General features: G+C 47.4%; 2 protein-coding genes across 4 annotated transcripts in view; one reads left to right on the top strand and one right to left on the bottom strand.

The window, feature by feature from the left end:
* Window positions 1–4,380: 4,380 nt before the first annotated feature.
* Window positions 4,381–12,420, top strand: LOC135808361 (uncharacterized). The gene is made up of 2 exons (XM_065321539.1): window positions 4,381–5,602; window positions 10,135–12,420. Exons 1-2 carry the CDS (start codon window positions 5,201–5,203, stop codon window positions 11,383–11,385), a joined length of 1,653 nt encoding a protein of 550 aa, XP_065177611.1. The 5' UTR covers window positions 4,381–5,200; the 3' UTR covers window positions 11,386–12,420.
* Window positions 12,421–15,664: 3,244 nt separating this feature from the next.
* LOC135808360 (multiple epidermal growth factor-like domains protein 10) overlaps window positions 15,665–18,716 on the bottom strand; it is a 54,139-nt gene continuing 51,087 nt past the window's right edge. For all 3 annotated transcript variants that reach the window (XM_065321536.1, XM_065321538.1, XM_065321537.1), the window contains exons 19-20: window positions 18,283–18,307; window positions 15,665–17,022 (exon numbers count right to left, since the gene is read on the bottom strand). In XM_065321536.1, coding sequence (XP_065177608.1) covers window positions 16,980–17,022; window positions 18,283–18,307 — 68 coding nt within the window. In that variant the 3' untranslated portion in view covers window positions 15,665–16,979. The remainder of the gene's footprint in view (window positions 17,023–18,282; window positions 18,308–18,716) is intronic.

Genomic DNA, 18,716 nt, shown 5'->3' with positions numbered 1-18,716 from the left:
TTGTGAGAGCTTGGACAACCCACTTGTCCAGGCAAGAAGGCAGCAATGCCTGTTCATTCTGGCGAAGTAAAATAAAACATATCAGCCAAGTAGTTGAGCCAACCCCTGCTTCGCTCCTCTCCGAGTACTCGCGGTCCTCTGTCCCAGTCTGATCAGAATACACAAGAATACATGCACAGCACTAACACCGAATTTTTTTTTGTTCTTTTGTTTTTTGTTCCAAGCCTCTTGTACGGGCAAAATAAACACAAGTGCAAGCCCACTGTACTACTTGAGAACGGATTTATTCACAACACCAAGAAGTATTTTTTCTTAAAGAGTCAAAGCAAAAAGACAACCCAATTTCGGAAATAAATAGAACACTCAATTGAAATATAAATTTGAACGCAAAAGCTTCGCAAGAAATCGTTACCTAATGAGAATGACTACCGGCATGCAAAGGCGAACGGTCACGCCTCTGGTCGATTCAGCACAGCCGGCGGCAATACGCTGCAAAGGTATTTTACGACTCCCTGGAATATACCAAGTCTTTGTTTTTGTCTACAACGAGAGCAGCTAGCGACTTCAGAAATATAGTAGTTTCCTTGCCCGCCACACCCGAGGTCGAAAACACCAGTGTGGTGAATGATGCTCTCTCCACCTGGTTGACTCTGGCACCATACGCCGCCTCTACCACTACTCGTACTGTTTATTTATTTCACCTTCCCGTGGCCATGCCAGGAAATTAGTGGTGAAACGAATGTCAAAACATACTAGTCGAATATTCTTCAGCTTAACGAACGAATGAACGAATGTTCTTTTGGTAACACAGATGACATCACATGTCCTCCTCTCAGTCATTTGATGGATATTGTCAATACTAATGTATTATTAGGTATGACAAACGGTAGTGCCACGTAAAATATACTGCCACATAAGGCTACTTCAAAGTTCATAAAATGTTATGTGCAACATTGGCAGTCCAGTATGGACACACATGTGCATGCATGCAGTACAAAGTCACCGGCAGGCTGTACGCACTGCACTGTACCGTGTTCGGCGTGCATGTATGTACAGGCACTGCATTCGAAGTGACGTAACGAATACTCGAATGTGACTTAACGAATATTCGAATGTGACAAACCGAACGAATGTTCGAATATTCGAATATTCGTTTCACCACTACAGTGAGGAAATATAGGCCAATATGGAGGAAAGGGGGGTTACCACTGGTTACCTCAGTGAATAATGGCGGGCAAGAAGGTACAAGAGAATGCATGTACATGTGGATAGAGAGAAAAAAGGAAACCAAAGAGGAGTCCAGATGGAAAAGGAAAAGGAAAGATACCAACATTGAAAGGATCGGTCACATTAATTTGAATAATTTCCATCGTGGATAGGATAGTAACTATTCACACACATCCCTATGTTACCAATTACAATGTAGGATGGTTACCTGAGAACCGGTTTATTTTATTCACAAAGCCAACCTCTAGCTCTGCCTCTGGTCACCACTGTTGTACTGCACTAGCACTGGTACATGACGTTGCAACGGGAGATTTTTTCTATTTCTGTGGTTATCTTCTGTCAAAGAGTTGGTGGACAAGCCGTTGATTATTCACTCTCATTGTAATATCAAAAAAGTATTCTTTCTAGACCAAAGAGTGGTATATTTGATAACATTTAATAACGATAGAAATATTTACGATACTTCTCCAGACGTTTCGTTGTTCTGAACAACATCGTCAGTGGATAAAGAGTTGTGTGCATGTGCAGTCGTATGCGAGTATCGAGTACCATTCAAGACCATTGCACTCGAGTACTCGTACTCTGCTTTGACTACTATTATACCCCCGTACTGTAGCTAAGACACGAGTACAACTACAGGTGCGAGTACAGTTCAAGGCTTTGCACAAAAAAAGTCTTTCGCTGAAGTTTCAGGGTTGATCTCCGGCTATACTCTTGGTAACAGCAAGAGTACATAACCCCCCAGAGTGTGCAACTCCACTATGGGTGCTGTACTGTCCCGACAGAATTTCAAGTTGACGTCATTTTGATGATGCAATGCGCACTGTACACCTGGTACACGGATTATCAGACGAATCCGGAACCTGTGGTTGACCGAAGCCGATCGATCCTCATCCTGTACAAAGAAAAACGTGTGATAACGTGATGCGTTGACACCCGTACACATGACTGTTGTAAATCACTGGTGCAAGGAGCATTGCGTCATAAATAATGACGTCAACTTGAAATTCTGTCGGGACAGCAGCTTGAGCAGGGTATGTGGGAGTCTAGTTGCACACTCTGGGGGGTTATGTACTCTTGATCTTGGTAACAGCATGATGGCATATCAGTGAGCCAAAGCCGTCCTCTGAAACATGGTGGCAACAGACTGATGTCAGGCCCGTTCATGCAGCTTGGTGCAAATTGCAAGGGCTCAGATAGGGAGTCGTAAATGGCTGCAATCAGCAATGGAGTTTGCAAAGAGAATAAGCTTTTTCGAATTGAATTGAACTTGAAATGCATTGCAAACATGTTTCGGAACGTCAGAATGATTAGTCCTGGTTTTCTGCTTCAAAGAGGTGCTGCGTATACCATCAAGAGTACATAACTACACAGTGTGTAGTTATGTACTCTTGATACCATGGTATACCGTGCTGCATACTGTATACCGGTACCGGTACACATGTACATGTATTACTGGACCGGTACGATCCATACTAGGTATAGTATAGAGGTTATGCGATAATAGGGAGGTTTCGCTCTACGTAATTACGTATGAAAATCCGTATGTCGTACGCGCCGGGGAGCGAGGGCAACTTTCATACGTAAATGGTTTTTCTCGTCTTGGCTACATAGGTTCTGATCGGTGGAATATGCTGCCTTCCACTGTTCGCTCTTGTACAGATTATCGCCCATTTGTTCGTTCATGCTTAACCTTCCTAGGGGCTCCCGTAAGAAGACCATAGGTCTGTGGGAAACACCCTAGTAAAATAAATAAAATAATAATAATAATAATAATAATAATAATCTCTCTACGGATTTCCGTAGGAAAGCTCTTTCCTACGTTGGGTCCTCCGTAGGACTTTTTGAAATAATTTTCGCATTTTCCGCATTTGTACATGGCAATATTCAAGCCGCGCGAAACACAAGGTACACACACCGTACACCACGTGCAAAATATAATGAAAAACGCGGTTTCGGTTCATGGTGCATACGGTGGGCGCATGCAGCCAACGCGTCTCCAAAGCAACAACGCATGTTTAGCAGTCGTGGAGAAATCACGTAGAGCGAAACCCAACAGCTCTGATTTTTACGTATAAAAATTCCGTGCAGTTCATACGTTATTTTCATACGTAATTCCGTAGAGCGAAACCTCCCTAATGTCAAATCCGCCATATATAGGAGCCAGTTGGGGTGGCAAAATGCCCAAAGCGGGTACAGAAACCCCTAATATAGAAGAATTTGGGGTGGCAAACGTACTATAATTATGACGTGTATCGCATAACCTCGTATTACAAATTGTAGTACATAATGACACAGGGCCTAGGGAGTTTACCGATCAAGTCCCTGTGTAGTCCAGGGTGGATGGACCCTGGCCTTGGCAATATGTTTGTGCTGGCATGATGGGTGCCAGGTTCCTGAGCCAATGCAGTTTAGTGTACGTACAAACATGCGCTGACAGCCACAGCACACGGTGTTGCAATTGAAGCAGGTCAATGTCAATGGTGCAGGGCTCCATGATCCACACATTTCGAAATATTTCAAGGACGAAGCGATGCACCGATTTTTCAAGCATGCCGCATGATGAATCGCCACAATCAATATTTTTCTTGCAATCCCTGATCTGGCTAAAGAATGCATTCCGATTCAAAGTAATTTACCAACTGCATATCGGGTCACACAGTCTCTGCACTATTAGTACTTATTAGTAAGTTGGTGTCAAGTATGACAGTATCACGGTGACCGGTATCTGATGGGCCATCGTGAGTTGGTGATCATCCTGTCGAAGGGGGCTGCCTCTTGTCTGCCTCACGAGCCATAGTCTAGCTACACTGCAGTGTAGGCCAGCCAGCCACTTGTGACTTACTAACTTTGAAACCATTGAGCTAGCTGTTCACTGGAGAGCTCTCAGTAGCACATTCACTGTTCATGTTAGGTCAGCGCACCACTGATCGATGTGGTTGAGGATCCAGGAGCCTGCAGGAGTGCTGCTGGAAAGTATTCTTTCTCAAGTGTTTCTCTCAGCGTCCTTATGGTGTGTTAAGTGCCAACCGACACATCACTCACACATGCTGCGAGTGCTGAGTTCGATGCCGCATGACTTGGAGTTGGATTTGTTTCAGTACAGTAGCAGCAGCAGCAGCAGCAGCGGCAGCCAGGCACTTGAGCTGAAGGCAGGCCAACTGGCCCCCTAGATAGCTGTGGAGGTTGCACTCTCCTCGCCTCATCAACGTTGGCCTGGATGCCTCTCAGTGTCTGAACCGTGCATGGCTTGATAAGCAATACATGTGCTGGCGTCTGCTGTCCATACTGACCTTGCTATTGCTAGTACTAGTAAGTACGAACTCCAGTCCAGGCCTAGACCAACATCACAGTGTTATTAGCACAGGGTGACAACAGCACTGTGAAGTGGTGTGAGGAGCTTATCTCTGCACAGTTTTCTGAGCGTATCCTGTCCTTTTGCCTGGTCAATGGAGGGACAACCAACATGCTAGTAGTAGTAATGGCAGTGGTCCATGGTGGTCTCCTGAGACAAAGACAAGTCCATTCTCCTGTACTGTAGCTAGCAGTGAGTGAGTGAGTGCGCTGAAGGAGGCAGCTCTAAAAACGCTGCATTCTTTCTGTCGTGTGGCACCTCTGTGGTCGCTCGCTGGTGAATTGCTTTCACGCCTACAACAAACGAGAGTTCCGATCCGGGACTAAGCAGCAAGCTGTCTCTACTGGGCTGAGCCACGTCAAACCTTGCAGTTGCACTGTTTCAGAGTTTGTGTTGCTCGCCGGACGACTTGACAGAGCTGCAGCGTTCGGACAGTTTTGTCAGCTCGCTAACACATCGGGGACGGTTCAACTGGCATTGCGTGTCCTGTGTGAACAGCTGACTGTGCGGAGTTCACGGCTGCGTGCTTTCAGGTAAAGTCCCTAGCAGCACTATCGCTACGCTACATTGTAGTACAAGTAGGTCGCTAGCGAGTTCAGACTACAGGGTGCCTGTGAGATGGCATGTTCATCACCACCACCACCAGCAGCAGCAGAAAAGGTATCGACGGACGGCGAGCAGCGGCAGATATCGCCCTTGCAGCGCAACAGGACGATGAGTGCAACGCACCGGCTTGTGACCATATCACCAACACATAGGCCAACTGAAATCAGTAATAGCGCTTCAGGTGACTTGGCAGTTAGTAGTCGTTCGTTGATGCACAGTAAACCCTTCATGACTAGTGTTGCTGTTAGCGCTGCTGCTGGTAGAGAACTAATGGATGGGACAGGCGGAGGCGCCACCAGAAGTCGCTCTAGCTCGCTGCTTTCGACTTGGTTCGGAACAGGAGATGGACTGAACGAAGTGGAACAAGCTGAGTTAGAGATCGAGAAGATGATCACTAAGATTCGTCGAGACCTGGTAAGTGATGACATTGTGTGTAGTGCCAATGCCAGGGCAATGGTGACCATATCCCCATAATGCTGTCATAGGGTAGACCCAACCCGTAGATCTACAAAGCTCTCGTTCACTAACTCAGTCCTTGCTTTAGGCTGTAGCCCATCTGTGCACGCGGAGATTGGACGTGGGCTTGTTCTTGGCACGGGTACCTATGCGTGTGCGGATGGGCTCTGTCCGTGTACTTACTGAGACTGAAACAAGATCTATAAGTCGAGTCAGGTGTTCCAGAATGGGAGCCGGACGATCGTCTGCTAGGCCTACATAACTGTTAGTAACATTGTACATGGGTATGATTATTGATTACATCAAATACTAACGGAATGTTGCTTTGGGAAGTAGCTAGTTTGGTGTTGCATAACATCCCCCGGTTGTTACTTGTAAATCTATGTGGGTGTAGCTACAATGTACAGGTATATCAGTTAGGTTTGCTGTGACCATGGAACTAATTACTTACTTGGACTTGAAGTTGAAGGTGCATCTATAAAAATTTAATAATAATCGTATAAATGTCATTACGAAACAATGTGCAGGGAAAGTGGAAACGCTTTGTCAGTGAAAGTGGACGAGAGGCAGCTGTTTCCAGTGTTGGCTTCGACGTTGTGCGCGAAACGACCGGACGTCGTTGCCCCTCTAATTTCTAAAGTCTAAACGAACTTTCTACAGCAACAGTACAAGTGCGGATAGGCGGATAGGTGAAACGTTCAAAACCTTCAGTCCTGGCGGCGGCGATTTCAGAAAGTGAGCAGTGCGTCGAGGATAGTGCATGCCCTTAGTTCCGTGCTAGCGCTGTAGAGGTCTGCGTGCAGTGGCCAGCGGCTGTAAAGTGGACGAGCACAAGATAATTTGTGTGGTTATTTTGTTATGTCGCTTCCAAGGGCCAGGCCCAGCGGCTTTCACTCGGAGCTCCAGGGAAAGATACTGCGCGCTAGTGTGTATGTGTGTTTGCCCGTGCGCGTGTATGCGTGTGTTTGTGTGTGTGGGTGTGTGTGTGTTTGTCCGTGTGTGTATGTGTATCTGTGTGTGGTGTGTGTAACTATTATTATCTTTTCTGCATTCATCATACCGGTAAGACATATCCATACCATGCTCATACTTATAGACATCCGTGATATCCAGAGACTTTCGAACATAGGTCACCATGAGTGGTGGGGCTGTTCTTGTGTGGCGGTCTGCATGCCATGATCTAGGATCGATCGATTGTTGAGGGCCACAAAAACAAGAGATCGTCTCAGCCCTGCATACCATGGTATCACTCAGTAATACAAGTGTAGTACTGAATGGCATTCGTTTGTCCCTGCGAGGTTTGGTCATTTGGCTTATATTCCCCCTCCCCTGTGCCAGCAGCCCTACGCGCCAAGATCTGCTGCTCTTCGCGGTTCTTGACTGCTCTTCTAAAACTGGTCACAAAACATTCATGTTTCACTACCTGTTTCACAGCATTTTTCTTGTCATTACAAGAAATTCAATGGCCAGTGCAGTGTGTCTGTGGCGGTCTAGCGTGGCTTCTATCAGATCGAGCGCAACTTCACAACACCGTTCACCAGGTTCACACTTCTAAGTTCTACCCCCTCACTAGCACGGACAGTCTGTGTTCTGGCTGCATGCACGCAAGGCAGAGCGTTGCCACACGAGCAGTGGGTCAGTCGTGTCGCTGCCGTGCTGGCACCGGCTTGCCAATGTGTAGCTCCAACCGGAATGGGCTCTCCCTGCAAGGCCGCCGAAAATAATCGTCCTTCCCTCGGTGTCAACATGATGGTCATTAGGACCTACTGGAAGTATTGTCAATCTCTGTAGACTGGCTACCTATTCGGTGTACATGTAGCTGTGTGCAATCAACGCAGAGTTTAGCATTGTCTTTGGGCCACCTGGCTCTGCACAAAGTTAGTTTCTCCGCTAGTCGGTGTGTCGTCGTGTTGTCATTCCGCGCCTGGGCTAGGCCAAGCTAACTCTAACTCTAAGTTAGTAGCAGCAGCGAGAGTAAAAATAATAAGCTCTGGGACTGGGCCGCAGTGCAGAGCACAACAGCCACAACTTCACAAGCCTACGTAGGCTATAGGCGTAGGTCAAGATAGGCTTGGGCTTTGACCCGCAGACACTCTAGTCTCTACTGAGTACTGTGTAGACCTACTGTGTAGATGGCGTCATGTGACTGCACTTACACTATGTCTTTATAGCACTACAGTCTACACTAGCACTTAGCAGCGCAGCACCACCGACCGACTTGGCTACACAGTTTTTGACGTGTGGCCGATGGGGACACCCGAAGAAGCGACCGTTTCCAACCGCTGAGATCATTCCACACGCGGTGCCATGCACATACAGTCAGACCAAGACATCGATGGCTGTCTCGAACAGTCAAAGAGCGAGCTTATTGTTCATCGAAGCAACCACGAGAGTTCGGCTACATGACTGTGCTGTCTGTAGTGATCTACAAGAATGGGTAGCAGCCATGCTGTTTATGGGTACACGTGAATCAAGTCAGAATGAATGTGATACGGCCGCTATCTCCAATACGATGCTGGACTGATGCTGCGTCGAAAGGCACAAGCATTTGCAAGGTGCAAGGGCACGAGCTACATAAGCAGGTCTCCATTTTTGTCTCGTTTAGAAGTACCGGTACATGTTCAATCAGTCCTTCTTTTGCAACAGCTGCACATCTCAGTGCACTGAGATGTGCACATCTTGGGAGAGTGTACCACAGTACTACATACATGTACCAGGGTGATACTAAACACACCATGCCATAGCCTACATGTAGTTGTGCGTGCGTGTGTGCGTGCGTGTGTGTGTGTGTGTGTGTGTGTGTGTGTGTGTGTGTGTGCATGGTGATTTGAATGAGTTCAGGAATCATCGGAATCAGCTACAAAAATAGAATCATTCCTTCTTGCAGCCTATGCCTCTGTCTCTGATGTAGGATTGTAGATCATAGATGGTCAGTAGGCTGCCATCAGAATCAGTGCTGTGGTCTACTAAAAAATTGCCTATAGAAGATTGTACTGTCTGTAGTAGGCCTGCGCACAGCACACATCGCTGTTGCAGCTGCTGCTCTGTATCTCCAGAGATAAGCCTCAGGGGCCGGGAATTGTGGTAGGGATATTCTACAGAACGGTCAACATTTTGTGTGAGCATCTGGTTGGCCTGGAACTCTTTGCATGGCACGTGTAAATGCAGTAAGTTAGTATGGAGATTCAAGCGGGGTGTGATATTGGAATTCTAGAGGGCACATGTCATGTATCAAGAGCAACAAATCTCTGCACACCAGTCAATGCCTGCATTGCTGCTACATGTAACATGAACAGCTTGGCTTGGCCCGGAATGGCTTGGCCTGGCCCCTGGGGCCCCAGCACTGAGCTGAGTTTCCTCTTAGTCTAAACCAGGTGTTGTACATCTGTCCAGCAATAGCTGACACATGCAATAGCAATAGCAATAACAAGTCCATATTTTGACACCTTGATGTTATGCTACTTCCCCCGAACTAAGTATTAGTTAGCCGGGCTGAATGGGAGCTACCAACATGAAGGGAATGGACACGATTTAATGGCATGGGGTGCTTCTAAAAGCTTCTCCTCCAAAAGGAGGTACATGTGTATGCTGAACTGTCACCCCTAGCCCTGCATCCTGGCTGGAGTACAAATTCAGCTTGTACACATCATCAACCCCTTCCCACTCTGTATGTTCCCATTAGTTACAGCAAATGGGCTGATGATGAAGTCACTGAACAATAAAGCTGGGTGTCACACTCTTGCATGGATGTGTACATGCGCACACTGCAAGTGTCTGCATGTTGTAGGTGTGCGCATGTGTATATATGTGTGTGTATTATATTGTGTGTGTGTGTGTGTGTGTGTGTGCCAGTGTGTGTGTGCACGTGCGCGCGCGTGTGCATGTGCGTGCACGCGCGCGCGCGCGCGTGTGCATGTGTGTGTGTGTGTGTGTGTGTGTGTGTGTGTGTGTGTGTGTGTGTGTGTGTGTGTGTGTGTGTGTGTGTTCCATATGGTGCAGTGGTATGTGCAGTCGATTTCCAATCGAGAGGTTGCGGGTTCAATTCCCGACGATTATTTATGGTCGCACACGTCTTTCTTCTCTTTCTCATTCTCCTAGCTCTTCTTTCGTTCTCCTGGGTGGCTACCAACAGCCAGTGCATGCCGGAGTATGTGGTGTGGCGTGTGTGTGTCAAAAAAGAATGGAAAAAAAGGAAGAAAAAAAGGGATTCACTGGCCAGAAAAAGCCACTTCAATCAGCTGTGTGGTGGATACCAGGCTAGAACTAGTGGCGGTCAATTCATCAGCCTTGCAAGCTGTTGAATGGTGTAATCCCAGAACAAGTTGCTATGTCTAATATATCTGTTCGCTATCATCGCTTCCGCAATGGGCATGTCCAAGTCCGAGTGCACGTGTGCGTGCCCGACAGAATGGCAAATATACTATCAACTATCAACCCATCCTCTGTGTTTTCTCGTGTCTGTGTGTTTTCTGGTGTTGTGTTGGGTGCAGAATCACATGCATGATCAGGACCTATACTTCTCAAAGTGGATCGGAACACTGGGTCGCAAGATTAATAACCTTGAGACGGCAGTCTACTCATCCGGAGATCATCGGCTGAACGATTCCCTGACGTCCGGCGATGACGAAGTGGACAGCGCGTCGTGTGCAGATTCCTGCGACGATGACAGTCGACAGCCAAACGGGCACGCACCGATCAGCGTTACGACTTACTCCACGGCACTCGAACACAACCCTCTAAGCCGGTCATCTTCTCCAACATCGAACGGCACGTCTAGCAGCCACTTGAATGCGTACGCAAGTTCTACGGATAGTGATTACTACACTGATTGCCGGCTGGCGCCGATAGAAGAACGTCACTCTCAGCAGACAGTATCATCAGTAGGCTCTCGCACTTCACACGCAGGGATCACCAAACCACGGGCAACGTCCTGCGACTCGGTTGACTCTCTCTACTCCAAGTCCTGCACTAGCCTACCTGGCAGCCTCTCTGGTGGAGCCGGCAGTCATCTTAGCCGACAGGACAGCGTCAGCAGTGGCATACATGCAGACGAGCTTCTAGCAATGTACTCCAAGCGCGAGAAAGGTGTTCGGCAAGAGATGGGTTTGGCTTCGCAGGGCGGCACGCCCAACAAGCGAGCGTCGTATTTGTCTCAGGACGCGTCCACCCTTCGCTCTCCGAGTGACACATCGTTAGTACAGGAGCAACCTGTGGAAGAGGCGAGGTACAGCAAAAATGCTGCTGCGGCGCCCTTGACACGGCAAGTCTCCTGGGACCTCGACACACCAGCTTGTAAGAACACAGCAAATAGCGCCAATACTAACACTAGCGGCAGTAGCACTGAAAAAGCCGCGCAGCAATTAGACAAGCCGCTCACAAAGTCAACCGTACCTCACAAACCACTGCAGTATAATGAGATCTTCGAGCCGCCTCTGTCCTACAGTGAAGCATGCATGTCACCCGGATCACCCACCATGGACGATCAGTTCCTGTCGCCGCGCTTGGCCAAGCGAAACTCTGGCATCTTCGGTTCTGTCCGCCTGCGCCAGTCGTTGCGAAACATCACGCGAGGACGCGTGCAGACAACTACATCGCCAAATGATAAGGTAGTAGCATCAGCAATACCGTCGGGAGTAGCTTCACCACCTGTTGCACCCGGCTCACCGACTAGTTCACCGTTTGCGAGAACGGAGAAGACAAGATGGAGGTGGGGCAGTGTCCGTGGTAGCAGTTCCGGATGAACTTGTGTGCATGAACAGCAGCACTAGCAGCAGCAGCAGTTCCACTGGAGCTTGCCTATCACCTGCATTGGTGTGGTCTTTAACATCTCAACTTGCCATGCAAGGCTACAGGCTGGTGATAGTGTATGTGAACATCTCGATTGAGCCTTGCAAGGCTACAGGCTGGGTATCGATAGTCTGTACATGTATGGACATCATGGCCAGAGATTTGCTTCCATACTATACCCGGACACGAGCGAAATACCACTTCACTAACGCAGCATCTCAGTTTCTGATTGTCTGCGGCCAGTCCCGTGGTCCTGGTTCACTCATGGCTTTGAGCTTCTGCCGATCTCGCAAATCAAATGCAGAGCCAACCCCTGACAGTGTCTCAGTGTCTGGACTCTATTAAGGATCATGTAGTCACGATGTTCTTGTACCCTGTACGTGTGTAGGACAACACATCTAGCGTAGATTAGCGCCAGCATGTCGTGATCCCTAAACATTCTCGCAGATCCGACTAGCCGTCATCAGTTCACCGGTCAGGCTTCGATAGCGAACCCCCGGTGCAGACGTTTTAACTCTGGGTTTCATCTCCACTGCCGTGGAACTTAGCTTGGAACTCCTTTTTTTGTAGTGTTGTTTTATGTCATCCCCACCATCCTCATGTTAATAATTATCACTTTTACGTTTTAACGTTATATCCCGACGGTCATCAACACAAAAATACCTATTTATAGTTACCTTGGCCTATTCCACACCTTTAAATCTAACGGACATCTTCCTGTCTTAGCACAATATTATGGTGCATGTACTAGCATGACTCAATTGGCCTTGATGCCCGTCTCCTGTAGCTCTCAGCTGTGTACAGTGTGTATCCCTACTCACTCTACAAGTTGCAATCTTGATTATTCGTCACTTCTCATTATAGTGTACCTTGGTTTAGAATACAGTTTGGGCTGTGTTCCGCACTAGTCAGGTTGAAATTGTTGAGTTGACACAGTGCCACATGTGTAATATTATTATGCTGGTCAATTGCATAACCAGTCACGTGTACAGTATATCGGCGTTTGTGTGGCAGCGTCTGTGCGTGGTTGGGCCGCACGCACACACACACCACATACGCACACACACACACACACACACACACACACACACACACACACACACACACACACACACACACACACACACACACACACACACACACATCCATCCTGATCGGCAGCACTACTATCATGTTCTTCAGGGGTACTCCTTGTACCGTAGGTCACTGTTAGCTTAAAGAGCAGATTCACATACATGTAGAATCACGTTGTTGGTTTGACAGCATGAAACAAGGTGGAGTGTCCTCCACCGTGTTCGGAAACAGTGACCTTACTACAACCATCCACGGTTGGAGCACGGTGTCAAACCAACAACATGTGTGAACTATAACAAGGTTTATCTAATACTAGTGCTGTACTAGTATTCGTTCAGAAAGTGGTGGACATCACGCAACTGCATTGTGAATAAAAGGGGGTTTGCCAACTGACAATAATATTTATTATTAATAATTTTTCAACATCATTTAAAAAAAGAAATTTATCTAAAGAGTGAATAGCAACTAAATAGAGCGGTTGTCAGTTGGCAAACCCCCTTTTATTGTACTAGTATTGGATTATCTAATACGGTATTACCATGTACAATCATGTACAAGGCATGTGAAGGGCTCTCCGGGCAAAGAGTATCTCACACTCCTGCCTTGCGCTTCCATGGTAACTGCCCAGGAAAGCACAAGAGAGTAGGATGAGTAGTCTAACATGGTCTAAGCCAGGGAGAAGAGTAGTACTAGTAGTACCAAGAGTACAGTAGTACAGTAGTACAGTAGTACATAACCCCCCATGGCCCAGGGGGTTATGTACTACTGTACTACTAGTACTCTCTGGTCTAAGCTACACACACTCGTCTGTGCCAGACAATTGCAACAGCATTCACAACACCGTTGAATGGTCTACCAGTATTTGTTTTATAGATTTGGGCCGTGAACTACTGCTTCCATACTATAGCCTGAGTATAGGATAACATGATCGGTTGGTGACCGACCTTCTTTGATGATTTGCACAGTTATCTTGTCTTCAATGATTTCGCCCCTACAAAAGCTTTACTATCAAAGTACGTTTGGGTCAAGTATATCATCCTTGCTGGTGAGAGTACAGAGACCTAGACCCTACCCACCCTCTGTGCTGTACATCATAATGTACACATGTACAATCATCATCTAGATCTACACCTTCCATAATGTGTACATAGTATGTAAGGCTTTACCAGCAGTTGCCAAGGCAACACGAATCGCACCTGGAGTGCAGTGGAAGAGTAAAGAAGCATTTTAGTTCAATTCTTAGTTTTCCCTGGTGCAAACGACGTTACCACTGGACTGGTATGTACTCCCTGCATGGCCTGGTCAGTTAGATCTGCTTGAATTGTCGGGTACACGGGTACAGGGAGTACAATCACGCGGAACAGAAGTAAAGTGGCACATGAACAACAGTAGACACCCTTAGCAAAAAACGTTACATTGTAACGGTATTATCGTAAGGGGGAAAATACCGTGATTTGGGTTCGACCTTTAGCAAGATGCACGCTATTTTTAGTACGCTGTTGCCACGAGAATAGCTTTGATTTCACCCGGTACAACCATTTTTGTCACCATATACGCGATACAAGGCGAAATGCGTACGAACTATGCAATATTTGGCCAAAACACGTACCGTTGGTCACAACGATAAATCAGCCCCCATAACGTTTATACGCTGCAGCTTCAACGCTATTTTAGGTGATCAAGGTACGAGTACCGTAAAAAAAATAGCGTTACCGTTGTTTGCTAAGGGTGTCTAGTACTACCGTAAAGTACCGCCAGAGCGCCCCGTCTCGCGAGAGCGCCCCACCTTGATTTTACAGCCAGAGAAAGGAAAATCGTATGGCAGAGTGCAACGAAGTTTGTACGATGTAAGAAGCTTAGTGTACTAAGGTCACATTTGGCAGGTTTTTGTGTGGAGCTTGTGTCCGCTCGAAGGTACGGATTGACTGCAAAACGTGCTATATGTGTACAAGGTTCATATCGTATGACCTACAGACAGCAGACCACCTCCACAATACGACCACGAAAGGATGAGATGGTGGGGCGCTCTGGCGGTACTTTACGGTACTAGTAACTTGCATTAGGCTTATGCACAACAAACACTTTTTTTGTTTTTTTCTTCTTTTTGGTTTCCCGCTCTCGGGGCCTTCTATTCGGTACTCTTTGTAGTTGTACTTCTGTACTGTTGCGCTATCCGAATTCAAAAAAATACTAAAAAAACCCAAAACCAAAACAAAAAAAACACTAGTCTTCCCTCCACTCTCATATTTTTTTCTTTCTTTTTTTTAAATTTCGGCCAGTCGGCTTCTATAATTACCGTAAAGTCGTGGATAAAAGCCGGGCTTATAAGCATATAAGCCACTTTCTGCATCAGGCTTCAATGCACACCAGACTTGTATGCAAACCATGCTTATATGCACCACTGATATTTTTGCCAGGCTTGGATGCCAGGATCTACCACTGACTACCGGTATGGCGGCAGTTTTACTATGCACCGTACATAGCGCATGCACTCTTGACCTACCCGATCCACGCTTGCATAGAAGCCAGGCTTCTATGCGCGGCAGGCTCATTATGCATTTGAGCCGTTTGATTTTCAGGCTTCTATCCGCAATGTGTTTGTATGCAAACCCGGCTTTTATCCGCGACTTGACGGTAATTGAGCCAGAGCACGCGAAAGGGACGTTATCCCGATTTTTGAGGATTTTTGAGTTATAATCACCAAATTCTTGTAGCCAGACAACGTACGAATCAGATAAAAACAAATGAAAATCCACCGGGAGTTGCAGCTCGCTCGACTCTACTGAGTGCAGAGAACCCACACCTTGGTCTGGTGAGCTAAGGCGTGGGGAATTTTGCAGTCAGATGTGCTCTCCTCATGAAATCACAGGCCAGTGTACGCTCACACACTTCCTGATCAACTACATCTACAACAGAGATAGACTACGATGGACAGATGCAACCACACTATACCACTACTACTTCAACAGTATTACATGCGCATGTACATGACATTAACATGGCGCTATTTGGGCACATCGCCAGTCAGTTATCTGGATGTCTTGTACAGTGATCCCAATTCCTGTGTTCGCCCTGAGCAGCAGCAACAGCTGTCCAACTCACCAGCAGCAGCAGCAGCAGCATAGCTCACCCCATACACAGATACTGGAACAGTGCGAGGCAAGGATATAGGGCACACGCATTGGGCACATGTGCATGCTAAGTTGCTAATACTAACACTTCCAGCTGGACAAAGGAAGATACAAATGAGTAACAAAAGGCACAGAAAAGCTCAACAGCCTGCCAAACTACCCAAACGATAAGGGAAAGTTTGCAAACACACTTCGATGAGACGAGCAATAAGAACCAAGCTGGAAAGTGTTGTGGAGATGTACGGATACAATACAAATCGAGCTAGAAACGACAGGTACATATTGTGGACATATCACAAAAGCGGTGGAACTGAGCGGTGCGATCAAGAGCTAGCCAAGGTGGATTATTGGCATGCACATGAAATGGTATAGAGTAGATTTGCGTATAGACAGTCAGAAGACTCCTCGAGTATAGACTATCAAAAGATACGAAGACACTCCTCATGGAGAAGCAAGCAAGAGAAATGGCAGGTTACCGGATAGAGCTGTGTAAGACATACTTCATTGGTCGGATAGATATACAGGAAAAGGTCAGAGTCAGCACCCACAAATAAAAATCAACAACGCCCACCCCGGGAAGCGACTTGCGGCAACTAAATATCTACCAGCATTAACAGTAGCATTCGAAATTCTGCGCCCACACAAGCCCAAACACAACACAGGTGCCAGGAGCAGTTGAGTGTGTTATTGCATTTGGATTTCGATGCAAGCTTCTAGCCAATAAATACTAATTGTACATCAAAAGTGTTCGTTCATTGCCCCAGCCTCTAACAACAAACAGTACAAACATCACAGGGTAGTATAATAGAAATAGTACATGTATCATCTGTCCTGGTTAAAAGGCGGCCTGGAATTCAGCTAATCTAACTCAAGTGGGCACAGGGGCAACTGCCTTGCGGGCAAGAGAGGGGTAGCATAGAAAGGTCAACAGAACCAAGGCCACCGCCGGCAAACACCATGTTATAATGAGAGCGCGCACGCGCGCGCGTGCGCGTTAAGTCAGCCCTCTTGGTGGGACCACAAGAGCACGCCAAGAATCGCATGGTGTGCAGGCTTGCGACACCATTGAAAGCAGCGTGCTCAGGCTGATGTATGGAGACCAGCAGCACAACGGTTCTGCAAGAGAATGTGTGCACGGCTTCAAACATGCTCCACCAGTTACTGGTACCTGGCATGTGCTGGGAAGGATGCACGCTCTAGCAGGCCCGTCAGAACAATTGGTGACCTGTCTTAAGTAGTCCTAGCCGGAAATCAGGTACACTTTGAATAGCTAATAGTCCTACCTACCTAGAGCTGGGCGAATGCAGATCTGCACCTTGCCGTCCGGGCCTGGCCAGGCTAGTTCAGTTCTTCTTCTTGCTGCCTTTCTTGGCCTTCTTAGGCTCCCTTTACATCAACAGGTTGTTAGGAAAGAGGCAGGAAACAATATTCATCATCACGGCTGCCAACACAGATAGCACACCTCAGCATCACTGCTGTGGCCCAAGAGAGACACACAGTGACATTCGTCTCGCTAATCCCGGTATGCCAGTGTATACGTAGTTACTGCTGCAAGCACGGTTGTGACACCTGGACAGTACTGCAGCAGTACGCACGGAATACACTGTATTGAACGTACCGACAGATATCCACACAGCCGGTGGTGGTCGTGACTGCAGACATCATGCGCGATACCACACACGGGCGAGTTCAGAGTATAGAGATTTTTCAACGACGGGGCACCGTGCCCGCCATCGGCGCTCACCCCGGGATTGTGGTGAACAGGTCGCATGTCAAAAACGCATTGAAATGTATACGAAATGTGACCGGTTCGTCTCCGCCAGCGCTTGAGCGATTCTGAAGCTCGTTCTTTTTCGTCCAAGCCATGGAAGGGCTTCCTGGCAACTGCTCTGACTCAACACGAGTGTCGGACATAAAGTGGAGCGCCGTTCTACTGCTTCTTTCACCTCAGCGCATCCATTCCCATACAAAGGGAACGTGAACTGGGCTTCGCCTGTTCACCAGGGATTCAAACATTTCTCGCACGTGACCCCAAAAAGTGACCATTGGTCCAACCTTGAAAAAGCTCTATAATCCTTTACCCTATGATGACCTATGTCCTCCTGGCTGGGTGTGCCAATGACCAGTATTGCATGCTCACCCGAGCTGAGAGTGCAATACCGCCGGGACATGCGGCATACTTGCTAAGGCCGTCGTCGATCGGCTGCCTACATGGTGACAATCATGTGACCTGCAATAGATACCCCCCCCCCCCCCCACACACACACACACACCTCCCTTTGCAACACCACAGTGTATATTGACCATGAGGAACATTCTCCCTACTTATTCCAGTATCAGGTAGATGCAGTGCTAGAACGAGTACTCATTGGGGAAATAGTTCAAGACAGTAAAAGACAGCAACAGACAGTACAGTGACTCGACCAGCCTGTACTGCTACCAGCCACATAGTAGCATAGCATACAGTAGCTATTTAAAGACAGCAGAGTCATACAGTACTAATACACTGGCTATGTACAGACACAGTGTGACTCAAACACTCCCAGGCACGCAAGCACGCAAGCACACACATACACACAAACATGCACAGAAGCACATACACACGCATGTCCAATTGTTCATACAGGGCACATGAAGTAAACTCACATCTTTGAGTAATTGTGCTGTGCACCTGTAGGAAGAATGAGAAGGAATACAAGAGCAGACAGTGAAACACACCATACAAGCAGCCCACTATCACCTGCACCAGCCCCTGGCATTGCTGCAGTCGGGGCGTTGCCATAAAGTGGATAGTCGCTGCACCTAGTCATGTTTGATCTGTACCTCCTCAGACATCCACACACACACACACACACACACACACACACACACACACACACACACACACACACACACACACACACACACACACACACACACACACACACACACACACACACACACACACACACACACACACACACACACACACACACACACACACACACACACACACACACACACACACACACACACACACACACACACACACACACACACACACACACACACACACACACACACACACACACACACACACA

Source organism: Sycon ciliatum, chromosome 2 (assembly GCF_964019385.1).
Source record: "Sycon ciliatum chromosome 2, ocSycCili1.1, whole genome shotgun sequence".
Taxonomy (NCBI): Eukaryota; Metazoa; Porifera; class Calcarea; order Leucosolenida; family Sycettidae; genus Sycon; species Sycon ciliatum.
The sequence above is the reverse complement of the archived record's forward strand: the minus strand, read 5'-3'. Positions and strand labels throughout refer to the sequence as shown.